The sequence below is a fragment of the Phaethon lepturus genome, unplaced genomic scaffold, assembly GCF_000687285.1.
Source record: "Phaethon lepturus isolate BGI_N335 unplaced genomic scaffold, ASM68728v1 scaffold43959, whole genome shotgun sequence".
Taxonomy (NCBI): Eukaryota; Metazoa; Chordata; class Aves; order Phaethontiformes; family Phaethontidae; genus Phaethon; species Phaethon lepturus.
The window spans coordinates 1-26,002 of NW_010566392.1; the positions used below are offsets into that span (position 1 = coordinate 1).

Below are 26,002 nucleotides of genomic sequence, written 5' to 3' on the forward strand. Positions count from 1 at the left end.
CTTAGTGATTCTGTGATTCTGTGAAATCCAGGGGGACTTATCTTTGGCTTCAGTGATTATGGGCAGTGGTGAGTAATTTCAGCAACAAATGTTACATGTCTCTGTCCAACTCTGCAAACACTTAATATTCATGCAGATGAGCAATGCTTGGAATAATCATGTGTGCAAAATTTGTATATGTGCTTGAATACTTCCAAAGTCATTGTGGTAAACTGAAGTTAAATTAATTGGTAGATTTGCATGCAGTTCCTATCTTTTATATTGATTTCCTAGCATTTACTCATAATCTGTTAACTACTTCATTAAATATTTTGATATATACTTTTATCTTTTTTAAATCTTATTTTTCAGGAACTGAATCAGATCCTTATGGAGACACCACCAGTGTGGAAAGGATCATCCAAACTTTTCCGTGATCTTAATGAGAAAGGTGGGGGATAAGAATTTATTTTCCTGAACCAAATTATTACTTTTATTAATTTATTGTGGCTAAAGTGATGATGTACTTCAGTCTGAATCACATCTTTAAAAAATATAAAACGTGTTTGTTGCCTTCTACATTTGCAGCATGGGAAAGTTCCCTTTAGTCTTTACAGTGTTTTAATCATGCTATCTTATAGCTAGCCTCTTTAAAATGAATTGGTATCTTAGAGTTTGTTAAACTGATGTTTCAGGTTCAGTTAGTTGTAATGAAGAATGATCTATAGACCTAAGATAGAATATTCTCATAAAACCACAATATCTCTTACTTTTTTTAATAGGTTCAATGATGTGATTATTTCTAAAGACAGTAATGGTATCTTTTATCACTGAATAAGCATTTTCTTCACAACATAGAGTTTCAGAAATGCTATATATCCCTTTAAATTCTGCAGATGAGGGCTTTGATAGCTTTTAAAACTCACACTACTGGTAAAGGAAGAGCCATGAGCCACCCTCCTGGTCTCTGTTTTGGGGTTTTTTTTTGTCTTTCTTAATAAGCTCTATCACTTAAAAACCAAAAAACACAGAACACCCCTCCCCTCCATGATGTCTTGTATACAGACATTTAAAAGCTGTTTATGGTAAATAATCCTTTGCTTATATTCAGAATGGCAAAGATCTGGTGGAATGTTTTAAATGTTTTTAAAAGCAGCCACAAGTACTTGCTATAAAATACATGTTTATATATGTTTATGGATATTTAAAATACATATGCCAACAACAAAATTCCAATCAAACGTATGCATGTAATTGATGAATCTAATTGAAATGCAGCTCAAATTTATTAAAGGACTGAGTATGCACCTACTCTCAGAGGAGGGTCCTGGGCTCGAATATCTAGTGCATGGAGGCACTCACTTTCTTCCCTGTGTCTGCAGCCATAACCCCAGGGAGGCAGAAACTGGCACATCTTTGCACTGTATTTCCTTGCTCTAGGCTGCTTTCTATATAGCCATTACAGCTGACTTTTACAATATTAATTACATAAAAATTCAGCTTCCAAATCTGTTAAATCAATATATTATCAATTTTTAAAAAAAACATATCTGGATGTTGCTTATTAAATATGTGATAAAATGTCTGCAACATGCAGTCTTGATTCAACAGTATCTACTCCAGTTTTCTGCCAGTGAAATTCTGCAGAAGTTGATGGAATTAAGAGGACTCAAAACTGGCATAATTAGCTGGTAAAATTAGTAATAAACTTAAGCACTTACGTAGCTTTTCAGCATGCTTTATGAAAAGGTGCATTCCGTTATCCCATTTTATAGATAAAAGATGGTGGGTCTTACGACTAATAAGGTCATTCAGTAAGCCAGTGACAGGAATGGGAATAGAATTCAGGTCTCCTTAATTCTAATTTAGTGTTTATTTAGTACATGACATGAAAACTCCAAGATTAATTTACTCATTTTCTTTAAAGCATGCACGTTTTAATATGAAGCAAGTAGCAAAAGTCTATGTCCATTTATTTTGCCATAGATTCATTTAAATCAAATGAGCCATGTAGATTTGTGCTAGTTGGCCTTAGGTTTTATTTTTATGCTTTACCCTTGAGTGACCTGCCTCTCTTCTTTCTGATCTTAGTGTAAGCTTTTCTTTCTGTTCAGTCATCATTTCAGAGCCTCTCTTCCATAACACTCAGAGCAATCAACCAGAACTATCTGTCTACAGCTACAATATGCCAGTACAAACAAAAGGAGAGAATGCTTTCAAGGCCTTTTATATTGCTCTCTTCGTACTTGTGATGGACTACTCGACAATTGCACTTTCTTCCTCCTTTCACAACAAAGAAGGTGTCATCAAACAAACAAAAATACATATTTACCTTTACTGACTGGCTATTAAAGAATGTTGTACACCACTGAATGAGAACCTTTGAGGTATCTGATTTCTTGATAGCTGCTTGTCCAAACAGATTCAAACAGGCCTTTGAAAACTAATTTCTGCAAGCGGCTGTCTAAAAGCAAGAAGATAAAGCATAGAGCATGTGTCACTTAAATGCTTGCTAATTTTCAGTGTGGAGCTATGTGTAAATTGAGGAAAAGAGTAGGTGATAATCAAAAATATTTAGTAGCCTTCCTAACTACATCTACTAGCAGTAGTAAAGTCTTGGTTCTGAAGACTTAAATTTGCTCTTGGATCAAAAGGTGGGAAAATGCCTTTTTTCCATGAATGGAATGGAAGTTGGGAGGGTTAGGAGAGTTTCAGCTGGTAAAGGTTGAGGGTTTTAGTGATTCTTTCTAGTATGTGATTTGGTCCCAAAGGCAATTCAGTTAACTGTCTTTCTTTTGTATTGTCTTTATATTCCAGTCTTTGTGATATCTGTGGAGATCTCTGTGCTTGGTTATTTTTTCTTTTATGTTTGAGGATAGTAGACATGATTCTCTTAAAGGCACTCCTCTTTCAGAACAATTGGCTTTTAGGGAGGAGTATTGTATGATCAAAGGTTTGGGGAGGCATCTGGACAGATACAAAAGAAATATAGCTGAGATTTTCATATCTCAGCTATTCAAGAGGACAGAAGGTCCCTTCTGAGTATTATTTCAGGACAGAGTTAATTAGAACTTTTTGTGCTGTAAGTATTAGTAGAAGATACCAAAGTTTCTTACTTTGGAAGTGCTGATGTTAAATGTGTTCAAATAATTGTAAAAACCACATGAATGATACAGTGTTTTGAGTTTTAATTTTACAGGTTTTTCAGTGAAAAAAATCAGATTACTATTTACATAGTTTGTCAAATATTCAGTTAAGTCAGATTTTAAAAGATATTTAAACATCCAAAGCTGTGGATGTTTTTAGAAAAACTTTTGCACCTGACTTGGACTGAAATCAAGGAGACAGCCAGCAACTTTTGAAAATCCCAGCTGATAGACATCTTTACTCTCAGGCACCTTTTTTTTTTTTTTACTCTTTTGAAATAGTCTAATATTGTGGACTGACTTAACACTTTTGGTTTTGCAGAACAGAAAAAATCAATTGGTAAGAAATAAAGAACCAGTTTTGCTAGTTCAACCTTGAAAATCATTAGAGCTAAGGGCTTTTTGGGAGAGCTGCAAGTCATTGCTTTCAGTTTTTGTTGAACTCTAAGATGCTTCTCTTCATTGGAACTATATGGGCATTCTGCAAGGTTATCTCTTTTACACAAGAGCTAGAAAAGGAGAAGTACAGCTTATGGCACCAGGCATACTATTTAGATATTAATCACAGAATCATTAAGGTTGGAAAAGACCTTGAAGATCATCAAGCCCAACCATCAACCCAACACCACCATGCCCACTAAACCAGATCCTGAAGTGACACATCTACACATTTCTCGAACACTTCCAGTGATGGTGACTCCACCACCTCCCTGGGCAGCCTGTTCCAATGCTTGACCACTCTCTCAGTAAAGAAATTTTTCCTAATATCTAGTCTAAACCTTCCCTGGCACAACTTGAGGCCATTTCCTCTCCTACTATCGCCAGCTACTTGGGAGAAGAGACCAACACCCACCTCACCACAACCCTCTTTCAGGTAGTTGTAGAGAGCGATAAGGTCTCCCCTCAACCTCCTCTACTCCAGACTAAACCACCCCACTTCCCTCAGCTGCTCCTCATAAGACTTGTTCTCCAGAGCCCTCACCAGCTTCGCTCCAGCGCCTCAACATCCTTCTTGTAGTGAGGGGCTCAAAACTGAACACAGTATTCAAGGTGCGGCCTCACTAGTGCTGAGTACAGGGGTACAATCACTTCCCTACTCCTGCTGGCTACATAATTTCTGATACAGGCAATATTGATATTGACTTAGTTCTTATTTAAATTTTGCCTTAATCACTTCTGAAGAGACTAGGAAGTGCCATTCCACACTGTGATTGCCTTTTGACATCTAACAAAAGGTGAAAGGCTTAGAATGTATTCCTTACAGATCTTCTGGATGTAGAAGACATAGTACAAATGTCTCTTAACAGGCTTTTAAAATACTTACAAAATTTACACATTCATTTAGTATGAGTTTTAATATAAATTCCAAGTGATGATTATGAAAATGTGCATATGAAAACAACTCAAAAGCCCAAATCTAGGCATTCATAGATAATATGAAGCCAAGTTTTCAATTGATACAGGACATGCCACTTACAAAGCATGTATTAAAGTCAAGAACTGTATTCAAGTGGTACATATCAGGAGGGAGCACTATTAATGTTCTCAGAGTAAATGCTGTCATACTGTTAGAGAGTGTTGCCATGAACTATTAGTGGGTTTTTTGGAAAAAAGATGGAATAATAATTTCTATCAGTTTCTAAAAATCTAGCCAGCTCCTATTTAATGAGCCATTCTCCACTGACTGTAGTTGTTTATTTGCCATATTTAATGTATTCCTCCCCTAAAATACTCAACACACACTCCCCCCAGGCTCCAACACCCCCCCCCCCCAGGCCCCCCCCCCCCCCATCAGTATTTTAGACTCATTGACCAGGTTGAATACAGTCACATGCATGGAAGTATGAATATGCATATGCACATGTATCACAATTATCCTCCTTATACATAGATTTAATATTTTCAAGTTTAGGATGTGAAGATGAGGTGAAACTAATATGGCATAACTTTTTTTTTTTTCTTCAGGTGTGATATCTTACACAGAATATTTATTCCTCTTATGTATTTTAACAAGTGAGTATTTTTGGAAAAAAAAACCCCAACAAAACTTCCTTACAAATTTCTAAGCTCTGAATGTATTACTGTATGTTACTCCTTTTCTTTCTTTTTTTTTTTTCCCCTCTCCTGCATATCCCAATATGGAAGGAAATGTATCATGCATCTCTATGTCCATTTGAACTTCTCCTTTCCTACTGGAATCCTGTGTTATGTTTTATTTAGGTGCTTTATTATCTAGAACACCTTTTACTGACTGTTGAGAAAGTTGAGCCATAAACTTAAGCTAAACCCCAGTTAAAAGCTTAAATTTCTTTTCTTGGAAATTCCTACAAAATTTCTAGCAGAATTTACTGAACTTCATAAAGGACATTGATTATAGGAAGAAGAGAAAGATATACATTCTTACTGGATTGTTTCACCTATTAGTGCATAATGGGTGACATCAATGAGACAATGATAAAATACAAAATATAAGATCTTGTCAAACTGAAGTAGATGTTTGTTTATGTTAGAAAACACTATCAATACTGAATATTTATTCTTATCACTGAATACTTATTCTGTTATCATCCGTAAAAACAAAGTGGAAGAAGGAACAAAGAAGAACTAGAGTAAACTACGCCTGATACAGGCTTTGTTTTGATGTTTTAAAAGGTGTTTCTTGGGAAGGAGTGAAATGTTTTACTTGTCTTTCCTTTGTATAGAATTAAAAAATTTCTGTTGGATTCATTAGGTTTTTCTTCAGACATGATTTGGAGTCATATTGTGAATCAGAGCAGGCACTTGACCCTGAACCCTTACAGTCCCTAGCTGCTGGATCTATGAATATCCTTCCATCATTTCTTTGATATCTGGACTAACTTTTGGCCATAATTCATCCATATTGCAAATCATTGAGTATCACCAAAATGTTGCCTAAAGGCTTTCACTTACCATTACCTTCAAAGTCCCCACACTTTGGAAAGAATTTAAAATTCTAACCTGATTTCAAATTTCAATTACTCTAAGCATGTAAATAAGAAAATTCTGGGTCTCTTTCAGCACATCATTTGTTTTGACCAGAAATTGCATCCTGTACATTCTTTGCAAAACTTTTTACAAGTGTCTTTTAGAACACTGTGTCTTCATAAAAAGCCTATTTTCTACAAACTTCTGGTTTGTAATGTAAAATGGACTCTAGTTACAAACTAACACTCTTAACTACCTAACCAGCCATTACTGTGAGGTTTTTTTTTTTTATATTTCATGTTCTATTTCTACTGTCTCTTTCCTCTAATCTATGAATTTGTGAGCATGCCTTCTGTTTTCCTGACATGGATAATACTGTTTTACAGATGTTATGGTTTGCATTTACTATGTACACAACAGTACTAATTTAAATTAGTTGAGGATACGGCTTTTATAAACAGACATCAAATAATTTCTTAGAGTTTTATATTTGCTCTCTTTCCAAGCAAATAAATAACTGAATGGGGCTTTTTTTTTTTGGCAGAGCCTCATGCAGGTTTTAGAATTGCTTTCAACATGTTTGATACTGATGGCAATGAGATGGTGGACAAAAAGGAATTCTTAGTGGTACGTATATTTTCAGTCTTTGAATTCTTGAAAGCAATCTTGAAATTCATTTTTTTTTGTCTGGATTGAGACTTGTGATGATGTCAATACTCATGAGAGTATTCTTCACTGAATTTAGTTATTTGCTGTATTTAAAATAGGAAATAGTAACATAAATTGTGAATAGTGTCTCCTTATTACAGTGCATGGGTGTGTTGTATATAATGATTTTTGAAGCTTAATTCCAGTTTTTATTCTGAATCTTTTAAATTACTACTACGTTAACAGATAATTAGGCTATTAAAGCAATACTGCTGCATCAGTAGTCAGCAAAATTATTTAATTGCTATAATGATGGAGGGACTTGTGAAGGAATCTTTTCCTGGGAGACCACTTCGTGTTCTCATTCATTCTGCTTATAATCCCAGGTGCCCTGAAAATATTGACTGATACAACGTAACACTATAATCTGTTTTGGGCAAGATTTGTAATGAAATAAAACGTACTGTACATATACCTAGTTCAGCCCATTTATATACAGTATAAATCAGAGTTTTCTAAATTGATAATGTCCATATGCAACAGATGTCTGGGTTTACACCGAAACACTCAGCTATAGCAAATATAGCTTTTGACATTTCTTTAGAAATTAGCATTGAAAGGGTTGTGGTTAGTGGTTTAGACAAGCTTTCTGAAGACTGCATGAGGCCTTTATTTTCTATTGAACAAGTACAGGCTATTAACGGTATAAAAAATAAAAGAATCGAATCAGATGTTTGTAAAAAGGATATTTGCAGAAGACATCAATTCTTATCTTCATACATTTTTGTGTAGTTGAGTTTATAAATACAGTAAATACTTATGAGAAAAAGTGCCCTGTCTTACTGAAGAAGAAGATGGAACAAAATATGAAGGATGAAGCAGACACATGGAATGGATTTAAGTGTCAGACCACTATTGATTTAAAATGAAGACACCCTAATTCCCTGTGTGCTGTTTCTTAATTGTTTTCAAGCTAAATTACAAGGCTTGATTCAGATAAGCTATGCTAACCTAAAGAAAACAGAAACCTGAAAGAAACTGTCCTCAACCCACTGAACTTCCCTCAGTTGTTCTTTTCAAGGAAGTGATACACAGCCAAGTGAGTGAGTTCTGTCATCTGGGGGACTTGTTTTCTGGTGGCATAGCTTAAGCAGAACAGATCTCATTTATTTTCGAAGCTGTCACCACTTGCAAATTGTGGCATGTTGATCATTTTTTGTATTCTAATATTAAAGGTACATATCCTTATATTTGCTAATTCCTAGTAACAGTCTCCTCTGGTCCGGGGAAAAAGCCAGCAAACATTAGATTAATTGGCCAAAGGAAAAATAGAAGAAGAAGAAGAAAGAAAAAAAAAAAATCTTTCGCGATTCCATAAAAGAGAAAGTGTTGGAATAGACTGACCAAATTTTTTTTTTTTTTTTTTTTTTTTTTTTTAAGAAAAGGCTTCCACTGCAACAGCAAAGTGGGAGGAAATTGAAGAAGGAGGCTTTGTCTTTCAGAAACTGATGTTGAAAATGAAATCAAATAAGTATATAAGGCAGGAAGCAAGGACAACATTTAACTATGGATATTGCATCTTTCTTTCTAACTGTGCTTTTATAGTCCTCTTCATATCCTGCTTTTTATTTGTTCTCTGTCATGGCCCCTGATAAAAATTTCTCCTTCTTATTCTTTTCCTGTTGCCAGACTTGGTGAATAGAAGAAAGGAAGGAGAATTTTCAAACATTAGATATACTGTTCTCCACCTATTACTGTATTTAACAAATTTGTATAGAATAAACCTGACCCTAACTCTGATTTCCACGTCAGTGACCTTTCAAAAATTAGACCAAAACCCATAAGTCAGAATGTTAGATCTGAAGTGAGAAAGACTAAAACAGATAGGTATGTAGATAGGTAATGTCTGTCTGTGTAAATAAAAGCAAATATGACAATAAAAGTTGATTTGGTGATGCTGCAGCTGTGGTAGACCTGGTCCCAGAACATACATTTGTCATCTGTACTCACCTTGCTTGGGTGTACATCATCCATCTCCTGTGTGCCTGGAAGCAGGAGACTCTAAGTGTTGGTATTTGAACTATATCCATTTGCAAAATACTTCTCCATTGATGACAGTCAGCTATCATAAAATTAGAAATATATCGAATACTATTCAGTTTTGTAAGTGAGGAGACTTTGAAGAGATTGGTGTAGAGTTCACATGTTACGTGATTCTTGAAGAGCATGTGTAGTGGAGAGTTGAAAAATACTTAATTTTTCTGGTAACTTCTTTAGCGTTTTTGTAAGCTAATTCTATGGTGTTTGTGCTTTCCTCTTTGCTTATGTCATAGGGGTGAGGTCAGGGAACAGAAGGATTGTGTTCCCTTGTTACAGGAGATCTTGTTTTTGCTCCTTTCAGCAGTCAATCTCATCCTATTTCAAACAACGTTCCAATGAAAGTACTCCTAGATCCTTTTCACATTCACTTTTCTATTCGCTGGTATCCTATAGCACTCCTTCTGAACAAAAGATCCATTTCCAGAAGTTTAGCAAGTGCTTTAATGATGAATGCAACAGAATCCTATTCCCTTTGCCTCTGTGGCAGGGGAAATACATCCAAGGATGCATTGCTTTTTACCAGTCTTTCTTATTTTTCAATTACTGCCACTTTTCTCTCCTATTTGATGGCTTGTCACTTTTCAAAAGGTATTTTCTTTCTACTTCTCTCTCTTCATTTACCTTTCTTCTTTCCACAGTTTTGGATTGCAAACTCTGTAATACTCTAGGCCATCCAGCTCAATGTCCTGTCATGACTCCTTCCTTGTCAGCATAGGTTACAGTAATTGGTGCCTGCAGCTTTTAAAAAATACTAGGAAAAACATACCAAGGACTATAAATTGATGCAGTACGCAAGAATAGATACAGTGACACACATAATATTCTGGTCTGTATTTGCCTTACAGGCAATTCCAGAACACAGTAGTCAATTTTGGAAATTCATAGAATCATTAAGGTTGGAAAAGACCTCCAAATATCATCAAGTCCAACCATCAACCCAACACCACCATGTCCACTAAACCATGTCCCAGAGTGCCATGTCTACACATTTTTTGAACACACTCTGCCACTTCCCTGGGCAGCCTGTTCCAATGCTTGACAACTCTTTCAGTAAAGAAATTTTTCCTAATATCCAATCTAAACCTCCCCTGGCGCAACTTGAGGCCATTTCCTCTTGTTCTATCACTATTCATAAAACGTTATTTATAAATGTGTTTGCTATTTAATTGCTAAACACTGTATTCATTTATTTCAGTGTTGTTATACCCCTGCAGTAGAGTTTGCTGATCCCTTTGTTTTAGTCATCTGCCTTCTCTGAAATACGGTATTCTGAAGTCAAATTTGGAAAATTTACTTGCAGAATTTATCACACGCAGTTTAACTTTCTCATTCCAATACCTAGGGAGCTCTGTATGTGTGTCATTACTGTATCAGATTTTTATCAGACTTCTGGTAGGTAAAATTGGGTCTTTGAAATGACTGCCACAATCATTTATTTATGGTACCACCGCCATGATGTTTGGTTCTGAAAATACCATATTCTAGATAAAACAAATTTGTCAGCCACAGTGTTTATTCTTTTTTCAGCCATTCTGAGGTTAGCAAATGCTGCAAGTGGCAGTACAATATTTTCAGGTCCAATTTTTGAAACGCTGACGTTCACTGGTAGAGATATAGATGGGATCATAGTTAATACTGCTCTGTCTCCTATGAAGAGTAAACACGGTGTCACTTTCTTCTAATGGTTTGCGAATATTAGTAAGTATTACTATAAATAAAACCATTTAAAGAATACAGATACTTACAAAGAAAGATAAGTACATACCATTTCTTAGTCTAAAATTTTTCTTTGCGGTTTCCAAAAATAAATATGTTTAATAATGTCTGTCTGTTTTAAATCTTGTATTTGAGGTTTTCTCAGAAGTCATGTTTAAAGCTCTTAATGTAGCGAAAGTTGTGAAAGGGGTATTTTACAAGACCTGAAGGTATTCTTTGAACAGACTTGAAAAAAAAAAAACAGTACTTGATAAATTACTCTTGAGTAGTAGTTTGTTGCTGCTGAAGGGGAATGTTTCACCCCCACCGGGTGTTTCCACCCTTCCCTTGTGCCAGCAGGAGCAAAAACTGATCTCTTGGAAACTAACAATCTGAAAAAAAGGTTGATCCAGCTGCCTAAATAGCCACACAGATACTAATTAGCACCCGACAAGAAAGGAGGTGGTGAAAATGGCTGGAACTCCCCCTTTTTGTATAGGCTGGGTTGGCTAAAATATAAAGCTAAATAGGATGTTCTTAGTTTTGTGCTCCCAAATAGAATTATTAGCCTTACTTTGTGGAAAAAGTATTTCCTTTTTCCTTTCTGTGTGGTGGTGAAGGTGACAGAAGGAGCATGAAGGCATGAACATGAACAGTAAAGCATCATTGAAACACTGATATTTTAGTAAAAAAACTATGTTTTAATACTGTTTGCAGTGTTCCGCAGGATGAATCATTGTTATGCATGTGAAATAGTCTGAAAACTAATTAGGAACAAAATGGTTTATTTTTTAGCTACAAGAGATTTTCAGGAAAAAAAATGAGAAGAGAGAAAGAAAAGGAGATGAAGAAAAACGTGCAATGCTGGTAAGTAAAATAGAATAGTTGCAGCTGGTAGGTGGCTTGTTTTCTTTGTTGTAGGACAAAGTTGTGTGTGATTTCACTAATCACTTTCAAGTTTTTTTTTAAAAATAAATTCATATCATTAAAAGAATATGTATAAGTATATAACAAAAAAAGCTATATATTTAGCCTAAACTGCAGTTATTGAAAAAATATTTAAGTGGTCTATAGAAGGAAGAAATTGGTGTTTAAATACTGTATTACATATTATGACAAGAGCATTGATTCCATTTGGAATCTATAAATGTAGGAAAAGTGAGTAGTAATGATCCAGTGTTATTGTGTATAAGACTTAGAGATCTCAGTGGCAAGACCAAACTATACTCCTCCTCCCAGAACTAACGGAAACTGTTCAGGTAGACATACTGATCCTGATGCTTGTTATTAACATAGTACTTTTAAAATAGCTGATGTTGCAAGTCAACTTAGATTTTATATTAAAAATCACTTTTTTTTTTTAAATACTGCTTATGACTAATGCAAAATGGTTTTAGTTGTTTATACTATATGACTAGATTTTTGTGGAATATTGAACACTCATTTAAGGTCAAATTTGCATTTCTTCTGTGCATAAGAAAGGTAAGTCAGAAATAGACAAGTCTGTGGTGGTTTGTCTTGAAGGATGGCAGCAGTAGCAGGATCTTATTTTACTGTTGGACAAGTAAAAATTAGGAACAAATCTCTGTCAAGCCCACGACAGAAAAAAACATGTTCATTTGTAATTTGCATATTTATGGCAAAATTTCCTTATTATAAGAAACATTTTGACATATATGCAAAGCTTCTCATAGTGCCTGTTATCCTTTTGGGACCATAGATGCTTGATCTCAGATCTTTGTCTCTGAAAACATAGGAAGTTTGAATTTCAAAAATTAATACTTTTTAAACCTTCCTTAAGCATAAAAAGGGATCTTTTCTTCTGACTCAGAGAGACCTATCCTTCTCAGCTTTTCAAAACTGTAGGTCAGTTGTTGAATCTCTCACACACTATTTATTCTGAACAAAGGAAACTTACACCCAAATTAAGAGCTTGTGGAAAGAGTAAAGATAACCAAATGGAACATTTCTCCTGAGAGCAATGTCTGCAACTTCTTACTTCTTTTTTGAAAATTTAAAGAATGAGATTGAAAATAAACCATTTTTTCTTCACTGTCATTTCAAAAACAAACAACAAATCTAATAATATATAAAATATTTCTGTGTCTTAACCTATTCTGTTGTCTTTATTTTTTTTTCCTTCTTTTGGCTTCATTCTGACATGTGATACTTGGCTTGACCCGTTTTTGCTGTATGTCAGCGTCTTCAACTTTATGGATATCATACTTCTACTAACAGTGTATGTACTCTAATTATTTTCAATTTATGCAGTCTTCACCAGAGAGGTGAAATAATATGCTATAAGAAAATATATTATATTTATCTTTTTCATCAAGTAAATTACTTCTGCTAATTAGTACAAGTGTGATAGATCTTTAATTGCATAAAAGGTTGTGCATGCTTGTTGCATGCATTCTAAAACAGGTAAGCCTACCAGGAGGAAAGGTTGCTTGCTCTATTTGTATAAAACGAAGGAAATTATATTTTTAAGGGAAAGGACAAAGTATATCTTAAGAAATTATAGACTAGTTTTTAATTAATGTATGTAAATTAAGTCATTCTGCATGAGTCATTTGATCCATGTTTGTCTTGTCTCCTTATGTATATTGAGAAGTAATAGTCAAATAAAAAGAGCTATCTGCTTCACTTGCAGAACAAATAAGACATTTCAGTGCTTAGCTAGAATAGGATTTTACAGAAAATAGTCCCTATATTATGTAGGTGACTGTAAACGTCATCAGTTTTAAGGAATGGGGGAGAGAATCAGCAAGAGAGATCTGGGTTTTTTAATGTCTTCACCCTGACCTGATTAATTTTTGGATCACAGCAGAAGTAAAGCTGTCATAAAAAAGTTTGATGTGATGTTAAAATAGAAGAATTAAACTTGTTTTGGTATGATTATTGTGATATTCAAAGTGAGGGGAGGGAACCTACAAGAATTAGATAACTAGTGAATTTACAGTTTTAAAGTCTGTTTCTTTATATAATCGTTCACAGGAATGCATAGCTTTATTTCCTGTGAAGTTAGCACGTACAGTTTGGGTGGTATTCAGGAAGGAAGTCTGTTGAATGAAAAGGTGCAGTGACAGGATATAGATGCTGCAATGTTGTGAGAATAATGTAGTAGGAAATGTGAGATTCAGTGGGTTTTAGATCAGGCTTTACTGCAGTGAAAGGTGCTGTACGGTGGTTGCCATATTCTTGTGCTGCCTCCGATTTTAAACTGAAACCAAACTAGTTAGGCTTTCCTACTCATATAATAGCTTTCAGCTTAAGTAAAAAAATCTCCTCCTAGATATGGTCCACTCCAGCCACATCTTAACTCTGTATCAAGGTCATGCCCAGGTGTGCACCATCTTTTCCTTCCCTCCGACGACCTGAATAGAGATCTGCACACAAAGGAGACTCAGATGTATAGGAATTCACAGTATCCAACAAATCTCCCACCCCAGAATATTGATATTTTTTATTTCTATTTCTCCTACTGAAACAAGAATTGTAGCAGCCTTTTCAGTTTCACTTGGTGTCCTGGATAGTTGAAGATACTCAAGACCTAGGAGATGCAGCCCTGGAATGTCTGGGGTAGTACAAAGTGCTGTGTTGGGCCCTTTTCCTCACTTCATCCTTCAAAACAGTTCTAATTTTTTGAGAAATTACAAAGCCTAAGCCATAGGGTGCATACAGTGAAGTTTTAAATGGGTTAAATATTTTTGTCTTTTCATTTGCATAGGTTAATTCTTTCAAGTCATGTTCTGGTGCATACTGCAGTTGTGTGTTAAGACTGCTTCAGCATGTGTTGCATGAGTGCTCCTACTAGCCAAATGCCAACCGGAACATGATAACTATGATGAGATGCATGTAAGGAAAACAAAATGTGCATGCCCAGAAATACTAACTCCATTGGCTAAAGTAAATCTCCAGTAGGAGAACAGATTCAGTGAATACTTAAAATATCTATATTACATTATTTTCTGGATAAAGGATTGAGGTGGTGTTCATACACATGACCCAGTAAATACCAAAGGGATAAATAAATGTAAGAGAGAAACCAATGCCCTGAGGACCTAATCCTGTAGTTTCGCAATTTAGGACTGAATGGAGTTGTATGAGACTACTGTGGTGACAGTGTAGGAACTGTCACTCCAAAATAAGAGAAAGATAAAACCAGAATTTTTCAAAGTGGAAATAAAAGTATAATATACATTGCGCATAAATATAATTCCTGGTAGTTTCTTATGCTTCTTTCATGACAATTCACAGAAAGGGATGAGTTGAATTGGCTGGTGGAGAAAGTACGTAATAGAGCTTGTGGAAGTGGTACACAAGTTGAAAAAAATTTTAAATTACTTACCATATTTCCTTCCAGCAAATACTTTAGTATTGTGTAGCCAGACACATTTCATATTACATATCTTAATGCATTTTTATCTTTTTTTTTTAATTACATACTGACTTACTGCTGGAATACTGTTTCTGTAGTATTAAGAACCTTATTTGTATACAATGTAAATTTACGTAATCGTTCATATACAGATGCATTTTTATAAACATGTAAAATATATCTGAAGCAAATTAATACAGGATGTTTCCGTAAGTACTGAGCCCCATTACACTGATTGTAATGTAGCCCTTAAATACTATCTTCACGCATGTAACTGTGTATCACTGCTGGATGTACTGCAAGTGTATTGAAGACCTGTTACCTGAGGAGATACTGTGCTAAAGAACATTAAGGAAAAAGAGAAAAAGAGAAATTGTACTATATTATGGTTTTTTAAAGAATTAAATGTATATTTTCATAATTGACATTGTGGAATATATAGAGACAATAAACCTTAAATTCTATACAGTATTCTTTACGATAACAGTGTGGTTTTACACATGGTACAGCAGTCACATCAGTGTAAACTTCTAAGAGAATAGTATGTGTTGACTCAAAAAAAAAAAAATGGTTTTCATTTGTAGTTAGAAGACTAAACATATTCTGCCTTTGTCTTGCATGCCCACATGGACATGAGTGGGAAGCCCTGAAAGTAGACGACCTAGTTTACATTGAGTTCTGGAGAGAAAGGGGAAAATTGATTCAATTGCAATAACCTTAAGCGAGTTCAGATAGTCTTCTGCTGTCTTTAGGATCACCTCCCCTAGATTCATTTTGGGGAAAAAAAGAAATTTATTAGGTAGATGTTTCAAAACTAATTGCAAGATAAAGGAAGGCCTATTTTAATAAGGGAGGATTTTTCAGGCTTCCAAATACAAAACATTTCAGAGCAGAAATGTAAATGTATTTTCCGTTTAAACAAGGTAAGTTTGATCATCACATGCACATAGTGGTCTTTTGATGAGTATGTTACAGCTGAAGTTGGACTTAGTAGGCTTTTTTTTTGCGTTTCTTTATTGTTGGAAGGATGTCATCCTGATTATTGGATGAAATTCATTTATATAACTAATTAGATGGTAGCATTTCCATTTTGACCAATGGGAAAAAGAAATTTCATATTGTGAGAATATAAATTAATATTTTTTGGCAAAAAAGAATTGTTGGAAAAGCAACAGCAAAATACTGAGTTTTAGAGGACATTTTTGCATTTACTTTCAATAAATATTTTCTCTAAATTATTTTGTTTGGGAAAGTAGAGTCTGTTGATACTTTTGGCACAGCCAAGCTATGAGTCATAAGCTGTAATATACTAGTGTTCCTTTGATTTACAAAGTGTCATGTAACTGGGTAGAAATTTCTGTGTAGAAGCAAAAGAATCAAGCCATGCTTTTGAAGATCAGTTGGAAGAGATTTTAAAGTCTGTAAGCAGTTGTTTTATTGTTCTTTGGTTTTCAAACAATTGTGCTTCTTGAAACTTCTGCAGGTTCTTAAAACAGAAGGCGAGGACCTTGTCCCCAGAAGCTATTGGGATACTTTGAGACGTAGCACAAGCCAAGCACTCTTTTCGGACCTTGCGGAGGTATAAGACAACCTCCGTCTCTGGTCCATAAACAACTGCTATTTTATTTATTTCTGTTCTGTTTGTTTTCCTGTTTTATGCACTTTGTTTCTTTTCTTCCTTTTAATTACTTTTTTTTAAACTCGAAAGTTGTCAGATGAAATTGATTTGGTTCCATGTGGTGCAGTAATTCAAAGTTGTCATTTCTCATGAAAGAGTTGGAAGATTGAGTCCTCTTCAGTCCTTACTGTAGAAAACGTTCTCTGACACTAATAGTGACAGTATTTCACAGTTAGAGAAATAATTCAGGAAATCTTTGTTGTTTAGACTTGGTCCAGTGATGTGACAACTTTAATGAGAGTTGCAGCCATTTAAGCTTTTAACGTTTAGGTCTTTAATGTGCTTTTTCTGTATGTTATCAACCTTATCTTCACAAAAGCAGTGTCACACAAAGATTGTGTTAATTGTTTGAACCAGAAATGTTTTAAGGTAACCAAAACAGTCTATTTGAATGTTGCACGATCATTATGGAGGATAGCAATATCACTGTACTGTCAAATTAATTTCTGTAGTTCTTTTAAATTCTAATCAGATCCTTGTTTCATGATATGCTTTCAGACAATTAAGACGCTTATTTGTACTGATCATTTAAGAGGGTTAGAAGACTAGATCATTTAGGCTTTTCTGTGCCCCATACAGTGAGGGTGATTGCTCTGGTGGTTGTGGCATTAAAGGACATACAGCAACTCCCCACTGACTCACTGGTCTCAAGTCCCATGCTTCATAAGCAGGATCATAATGAGAAAAGAACATGGAACTGAAACGGACCTCCAGGGTAAAACAATCTTTTTCTTGGCTTCATAAGCAATGTGTGCTCCATATTAAAAGTAATTAGTGGTTTGTCCCTGCTGTTCCTCTGCAGAAGCTATTGAATAATCTGAGGACTTGGATGGACTTTTTCTAATTTCCAGGCTAAATTTACTCATAGTCCCTTTATACCAATCTGTTGTCCCTTACTTTTTGTAGGGCTTTTTCTTCTTTAGTGTTACTCTTCTTACTCATGGTTGTGTTTATAAATGCAGTCATAGCCCACAGTTTTAATTTATCGTAGGCTAAACAGAACAAGGTCTTTGATTTTTCTCTTAAGGTAGAACCTATGTTTCCCAGGTATCAAATAGGCCTTCTCTGTACCTCTCTCAGCTTGAGTTCATTTGCCTTTGAACAAAACAAAATATAGTGTTACAGAACTGAGTTTTAGACCAATATTTATAGCAATATTCATAGTAATCCTGCAATAAAGCAGTATGCCTAGCCTTTATTTGCTTGCTTTTAAATGCCTTTAATTTGGTGAGAGAGATTTTTTACATCTGATGCCTCAGGCTAGTATCTGTATGTAATTGAAGCTTAACAGCATCTATATTAACCATTGATTCAAATTGTCTGTGAAATGTATAAAAAGTCTCTCTGCTCACTTTTAATTCATTTTATGGAGAAAAAAGTGTATATCCTTCTTTTGCTCCACTGAGAATTTCCCACTTCTCACCATAATCATCTTTATCTGGCTTGGTTTAAGTTTGAGCCGGCTGGCTTTTATCCACATGCTTCTCTCTCCCAAGTACTTTCACATCTGAATGATATTATAGCCATCTGTGCTAAGAAAGTGGCATAAAGTTAGGTGACACTGGAGTCTGTGTTGTTTCATAGCCTTTTGAGAAGGTCTTGTGTAAGTTGAAAAGGAGAGTAAATAAGGTTCGTTTTTATAAGAATCAACTTACAAAGTCTCTTTGGGGGGAAAAAGAAGTTACTCATCACATCCAGTTTCTTTCTAGAACAGTTTACAGTATTGTTCCTGCTATTCCTAACTGAAAGCAACCACACCATCCTGTTGGAATATGCCATTTACCACTGAGTTCAGTTTGTGGGTTTATTCTTAAATTACTAAATGAAACTTGAAATCAGTAGGGTTACTATCACTGTTGAAAAATCAAGGACTTGTAGGGTTACTATCACTGTTGAAAAATCAAGGACTTGCAGTAAGAAAGCTTTTACTAACTCAAAGCATAATATGTATACTTCATTCTCAGAATATGTTGCTATCAGTGGACCATAGCTCATGAGTTTAACTTACTTTTAGTCAACACTCTTTAATCAAAAGCTTGAAATTAATTTTGTAGAACTCAAAAAAAAAAAAAAAATTACTGCTCTTCAGGTTAGGAAATTAGGAGGAAAAGATGTTGCCATTATGCAGCAAGCCAATAATGTGACTGAAACTTGCCTCTCCTCTTTGTCTCTTTACTGGTATTTGTATTGCAGTTAGTGTAAAGAGAAGTGAGCCAGGGTTTTATTCTCATTTAAAAGATTTCAAAATATATTAGATCAGAATAGAGTCTCGTATTTGTAGATATGGAAACAGGTGCAGTCACTGCATTTACACTGATCTAAAATACAGAATTCATTTTATTGTGAACAATAAATAATAGTTTTAAATGATTAAGGCTTACCCCTTAAGAGAGAGAATTCATATAATGGAGCACAGGAATAGTTTTCAGTTGCCTGCAATTTTGCAGAGAAGCATACTGGGTTGAGTTTCTGGGTGGAGGTTTTTGTTTGGGGTTTTTTCATTTAAGGAGGCTGACCAAATGGGAATTGTGAAAAGACTTACAGATTGTATTTTTTTTAATGGTTCTTTAGATACGGATGAATGCAACCTAAGTCTAAGGTTTTGAAATGTTTTTGCAAGATGAAAGGCTAATTTAACATTTGATATCTTTTCAGTGTACTTGAGGGAAATTGTTTGAATGTGCTTAGGGATTTAATTGCTTAAAAGACATAAGAAATCAGGGTATCTGCATTTCAGTATATTGTGTCCTGTGGTGGAGGATAACAATATTAAAAGACAAACAGTGATTACTTTTCTGAATTTGCTCACTCTAAGATCAGAGCTGTCTTAATTGAAGGACATGAAATATCTCTCTGCCTATATATAAACTATGTCATCTTACTTCTCCCTGGAGAAGAATATGAGAATAAAGAGGAAGCTAGAGTACATGAAATACAATCTTGAGAATTGTAAACTGATTATACTAAAGTACAGAAAAGTCTCTCTCATTTCTTTAGTTCTTAGATATTGAAAGGAAAGGATTTGTGTTGTTGCTGCCTCATGTTTTTCCTTGTTGATACATAAATACTCTTAATGGATATTGCATTTTACATTTTTTACAAATCAAATGTAAATTTGAAATTAATATAGTGTATTTCAGTGAATGTAGATATGAAATGTTTATTCACAATACATGATGTTGAACTGTTCAAAATGTCTTCCTAGTTTCTTCATTTAGAGTTTCTCCATCTGTTATAAATTTATAGCCTCTTCAGTTATGAAATAAAGTCAGACTTAGAGGACTCTTGAGTGCAGCTTGCAGGTTTACATATGCAGATCTTTATAGATCTGTATAAACAGTTTTCTGTACTTAACAGTAAATCCTCTAAGTTTATAATCTGTCATTATAGTGATAAATTAGTACTGTTACATCTCCCAAATACTTACTAGGTTTCTGTACTGTGTATTCTGTTTTGTACTTTAACAGTAGAGTCAGCAGGCACACTTCCACAAAAATATGGTGTTGCTGGTGGGTGGTAGCTTGCCTAGGAAGAGCAGAGACTACTGCTTTTTGCTCCCACTCTTTGCTTTTCATAAGATCTTGTTTTTGTAAGGAAAACAAGAGCTTGGACAGAAGGTTCTCCCTAGGCAGGTACAGCAAGGAGACTAAATATATTACTTTTGGAATTTCAAATCTTGGCAAATGCATGTTAATACCAGAAGGACATTGCTATGGTGGAATACTATGGCTTATTTAAGAGCCATATATTATTGAACTATTTTTCTAGCTCTTCAGTATTTCAAGAGTTTCTCTGTGAAAGGGGTAAAATCTATGCACATACACAACAGTTAAGGGTAATGAATATGTAGTAAAAAGCAGAACGTTGCACGATCACTATACACAGATGATAGTTACCTCTGTTTATATGTCTTCCTATGTACAACTCTTGCTCTTACAAATGATCAAAATTAGGTTTTTTTTACTATTCTAATTCTGTGCCTTCAAAGTTGATAGTTAGTTATTAAGGAAAAAGTATTAGTACCTGTTCAAAGATTCCTGTCTGATGCAGAGGCCACATACTCAGTAGATGAGGAACATTCTTAAGAGAACAAGTCAAAATATTACTTAATGATTTCAAAATTTCTTACAATTCTGTTCTTTTAACTATTTTGGGGCAATAAAATTTAAACTGTAGTCATCTGCTACTTATAGAAAAGAATCATATAAGGTACACCTGACTGATGTGAGTGGTTTTGGAATACAATCCCATACTTAGTAATTTTGAAATATAAAATAAAAGTATATGAAGTAACTTCCTTTAATTTCTTTGTAGTTGCATAGTAGAAGGGAAAGGAGATAGTGTAGAATGGGAGTTATTTTTACGGTATACCTCAACTGACTAGAACACTTTTTTTCCTTGAGCGTTTCTGGTTTTATTTTTCATGCCTTTTCCCCCTTCATTGCAGCTTCCATTATATTATATTGTTGTTTTAAGTGTTTTCTACTGAATGCAATTAACAGCCTAACGCTATTTTCTGTGAAAATTGCATGACTAAATTAATTTAATGGAATTTATTGCTAAAGTCTTTTTTAAGACACTGAATATAAAACACAAACTCTTTTAATAGTAAGGTCTATTGTGATGATAGGCATTCTGAGATTATACTTCTGTAACTGATCCAATCGTGGCCTTTACCTTTTTTTATTCTAATATTTAAGCGTGCTGATGATATTTCAAGTTCACTGTCAGATACTACACTGCTTGTACACTTTTTTGGCAAGAAAGGAAAAGCTGAACTGAACTTTGAAGATTTTTATAGGTGAGTCTTAACTTTATTAATTTCTTGTAAAAAATACTTGCATGCTTGTTCTAATTAATGTGTATTATATTACTAAACACATAGTTTATGCAGCCACGTATATAAAATTTATGTTCCCTTTGTGTGTGTTGTATGTACAAAGAGCAAAATAAAACAATAAGTGAACCAACAATAAAAAGTCCTGTACTAATGCTGCTGCATTTGCAAATTTTGGTAGCACTTGTATGTGTCGTCGGTTTGGAGTGGAGAGGTTATACCCCAACCATGTTCTGATGGGCATGTAGGAATGTTTTTCTTGGTTTTGAATTATTTTTATTTTTTTCCCCTGATTTTCAGTGCTTTTGAAAAAAACTGTACATCTCTGCTCTTAGGGACTTATTTAAATGTAAAGATTTTTCTGAGGATACCATGTATGCACCTTAGAAGAAGCTTCTTCTGGGAAAAAGTGAAAACACAGTAGAAGCTATTGGCTTAATTACTACACAAATTAAAATAGAATTTAAAAATATAGGGAGAGTACCATAATAAGAGAGCCATAAACCTGTATGTTTCTGTGTTGTTGAAAGAGATGCACAGATAGTGTTTGGTTATTGTTTCCTCAGCAAATACTCCCAATACCTGTTGTCTTTATGGTTATCATTTACCTGTGCATTCTAATCAGTCGGATGTTTCCAAAATATTTTGCCTTAAGATTATGTATGTCATGAGAAGTATCCATTATTTCATATAAGAACTGTGTCATCAAGTGATGTGAACTCATGATGTGAGTTCAAAACAAGAACCAGAAAAGAAGGTACTTTTTCAAACGGCATCTAGTTAAAATGTCTTTCTGTTGCTGTAAGATGTTGTGAATGCTAAAGAGGTCAAAATCTAGTAAACATATTCAGAAAGAGGGATCCATCAAGTTTTATTCAACACTACTTTACCAGCTCAAAAATCATTAAACTATGTATTGGTGAGGGAAATACTACTGTATGTTTACCTTGCACTTATACTTTTGCCTAGACATCCTTTTGATTTGAGCTCCTCATGGTTCTTTAGAAGTCAAGTTATATATTAGGAATGAGTATTGCAGGCAATGTCTATGGGATGGGAACTCTTGGGAACCTGTAACAGGGAAGTGTTACAGGTTGTGGTTGACAGTCAGATGAACATGAGCTCCCAGTGCAGTACTGGGACCAGAGAGCTGATATCATCCTTGGTTGCATAGGACATCAAGCAGACTCAGGAGGTGGTTTTGGAATACAATCCCATACTTAATAATTTTGAAATATAAAATAATAGTATATTTTATCTATTTGCTTATAAAGACAGTATCTTTACATGTAAATATATAAATACATTTTTATATATACTCATATAAATGTAAATATAAAAAAACTTTATAGAGGTTTTATACTTTATCCAGTTTTGGTGTCCCAAATATGCTACCTATGTTGTTAAGTTGGGCAGAGTTTATAGAAATATCATAAGAATAGTGAAAAAAAAGTTTCAGTTGAAAGGCTGCAAGAGCTCATCAAGCTCTTAGCTTGTTGAAAAGAGAAAGGTAAGGTTTAAGCATAATCTGTAAGTAATTATTTGGGGGATAAACTTAGGGAATTCATTTAATACCATGATGGAATTTTTAGTCTAGCATATAAAAATAAAGATCAGTGACACACTGAAGAAGAAAATTAAGCAAACATAAACTAGAAATAAATTAGAAATGTAAGTATTAAGTCATTTTAATCCTTAGTAAAATACTTCATCGTTGAGTTAAGATTGTTGTACTGATTAGAAAATACGTCAACATAGATAAGGGATTTACCATCAGTACTATGAAAATCAAACTATTTTGTATAATGCTATTTGGCTTTATATTCTATGAGTCTTTTAAGGACTTAAGTAGTAGAAATACAAAGTATTACTATTTCTTCATATTTATGTTTTTACTTTAGATTTATGGACAACCTACAAACTGAGGTTCTAGAGATAGAATTCCTTTCCTACTCTAATGGGATGAACACCATCAGTGAGGAAGACTTTGCCCATATTCTTTTGAGGTATACAAATGTGGAAAATACATCAAGTTACCTGGAAAACATGCGATGCAGGATTCCTGAAGAAAAGGTAATTGATTAGCTGGGACAGCAGTGGGCCACAGCATCCAGTCCCAGTGTCATCAAGGTGTTGGAGTGGATGAGATTCTGTCACTGAATTAATTAGCACCAGCATTTTATTCTGAATATAAGCTGTGTGTCTCATGTTTTTCAGATTATTTGCTGAATAAAAAATAGAAAAGCAAATAGTATAGAATTATGTTCCATGCGATATAGATAGTAATATTTTGAAGTTTAGATAATAAAGCTTTATATTACCTGAAAATTCAGTTTAAACAGCAAAAACGGTAAGCCTTGAACAGTCTAGCAGTGAGGCATTAAAACCCACTTTTTTTTCTTCCTTCTCTTATGCACTGCCACTGGAATAGCACCTTTTCAGAAATGACATTAACACCTTTCATGTAGTTGTTTTATAGTCTTAATAATGGATCACTTGTATATAATTATTGATGGGTATGTGGTTCTTGTAAATGGTTGAAGAGATAGAAAAGATAATCAAAGCAGTAAAGGTCATAAGGAAGATAGTCCTTCATTTGTTTAACAGATGTGTTGTCAGGAGTGTATCTGAGAGAAATGTAGTGGCAACTATGAGTTAATGGTAGTAGGATAATGATAGGATGATGTTAAAAGTAGCCTTTCAAATAAGGGATGTTTGGATATACTCCTTCTGTCTGTGTTTACAGAAGGAGACCAGATTAATCTGCCCTAGAAATCTAACTCTTTCAATAGCTATATATTTTGATAGCACTGGCAGCAGAACTTGTGAAGAAAAGTAATAAATTGGTTTGGACGGTTTTTGGGGGTTTTTTGTTTGTTTTTTGTTTTGAGAAATTACATTGTAATTTCAGTCTACAGAGTAAGTAAGATCAGTCAGCTGACCTGATAGAAACACACCCCAAAAATCAACAGCTTTCTGTTCAAATATCTGGATTATCTGATTCTTCCTGTGGTTGTACAGCAGTTAGATCCACTGAGATAAATATAGCTGGGGATTGGAAAGGGAAAGCAGGGCTGTCCCTTTTGCACCAGATTGGGTGTGAAACAAAGCAGTAAGATTGGGATTAGAGTTCCTGCTTACTGACCCTTTCCCAGTTCCCAGTCTAGCTGCTACAGCACTCAGTTCTAACTACTCTAAAAGGTCTGTGCAGCTTTCAGTATTCAAAGCCAAGACAGTGCAACAGAAATGGTATAAAGCTGTTTTTGCATGGTTCCCAGATGTTTTTTGTTTAGAGTGAAAATGAGATTTCCATATAGATGGAAATCTGAAAAAAAGTCATTTTGGGGCTTGTATAGCAACAATGATACGAGGATCACTTGGGTAACTGAAAAATGACAACAGTCATAGGTATAGAGAAATACTTCTTTGAATGGCAAAGGTGAAGTTGATTAAGTAAATATACATATAGACACTTTCTTTTAAACACAAGGAAGTATTCTTTGACATTCATCTCTTAAGTCTTCCAATGCCACTGTTCTGATAGCAAGTCTTCCACAGTAGTTCTGTCATTTGATCTCTGATGGGACCATCAGCTAAGGAAAACTTCCACGTAGAAAGCTGTGTCACTCAGTTACAGGTTTGCTTATGCTGCATTCTGGGAATATCCTGTCACTTGACCAGTGCCATATATCTGTATATCGTATGTTATACCTCCGTTATGTAGAACAAGACATTGCCATTTTTCATAGCTCCATATCACTGTCAGTGCTGTCAGTACAGTGGAGAAAGTAAATCCCTGTGACACCTCTTGTGCTGGCCATAGGCTTTTGAGAATGGGACTTTGCCTCTTATTGACATGGAGATGTTGTTCATATGCTTGCACTTTTTTACACTTGTAATAACATTATAATTCAAAAATTATAAAATGTACTCTCTCTGCAGTGATATGCTGCAATAGTAATACAAACCAGAGGATTCCACTCAGAAGAAAAATTAGTCTAGCCTGTAAAGTAATAGGCAGCTACGCTCACAGTTGGCAATGTTAATCTTTCGTAGCGCTGTATGTAGAAGCCTCTAAAGCAACATGATGATCATTTGGCATACTCTAGTCATGCTAAAATGTTCAGCTGGCATGCTGCCTGCTCACAGGATGCTTTCCTCCTTCTACTAACTAGATGCCAAGCAGTGATTCATTTAAGCTGGCACCTTGAATTACTACAAATATCAACTCCTAAATAAAGTCTATGCATTTTTAACAGCTTGCTTTGCTGTAGTAAAATATAGTCTGTCTAAATAAATAATGAAGTTAGTTTTCTTTTTCATAGAAAATAGTTTCTAGTAGGAAACTTCTGGGATATCTACACAAAGATAACTTCATAAGTCAAAATGCAAAACATATGGCAAATACAAAATGTTATTACAGTTCCCAGTTGAACAAAACGTGATCCTGGGAGAGAAGAGAGAGAGAGTAGAATGCTCTATGCCCAACTCTCTCAGAGTGTCAGTTTGCCTGCCCTTCTTCCTCTTTTGTGTCCTTTGCCATTTTTCCTTGAGAGGAAATAATCATGTATGATTGCAGATTATTTCAGCAG

The 26,002-nt window shown here is 34.7% G+C and overlaps 1 protein-coding gene across 1 annotated transcript in view; it reads left to right on the top strand.

Moving 5' to 3' along the window:
* Window positions 1–351: 351 nt before the first annotated feature.
* MICU3 (mitochondrial calcium uptake family, member 3) overlaps window positions 352–26,002 on the top strand; it is a gene marked incomplete at its 5' end in the record, with an annotated part of 37,529 nt that continues 11,878 nt past the window's right edge. Inside the window, 8 exons of the mRNA XM_010295466.1 lie at window positions 352–430; window positions 5,091–5,138; window positions 6,616–6,698; window positions 11,310–11,381; window positions 12,715–12,753; window positions 16,379–16,474; window positions 21,274–21,374; window positions 23,312–23,483. Coding sequence (XP_010293768.1) covers window positions 352–430; window positions 5,091–5,138; window positions 6,616–6,698; window positions 11,310–11,381; window positions 12,715–12,753; window positions 16,379–16,474; window positions 21,274–21,374; window positions 23,312–23,483 — 690 coding nt within the window. The remainder of the gene's footprint in view (window positions 431–5,090; window positions 5,139–6,615; window positions 6,699–11,309; window positions 11,382–12,714; window positions 12,754–16,378; window positions 16,475–21,273; window positions 21,375–23,311; window positions 23,484–26,002) is intronic.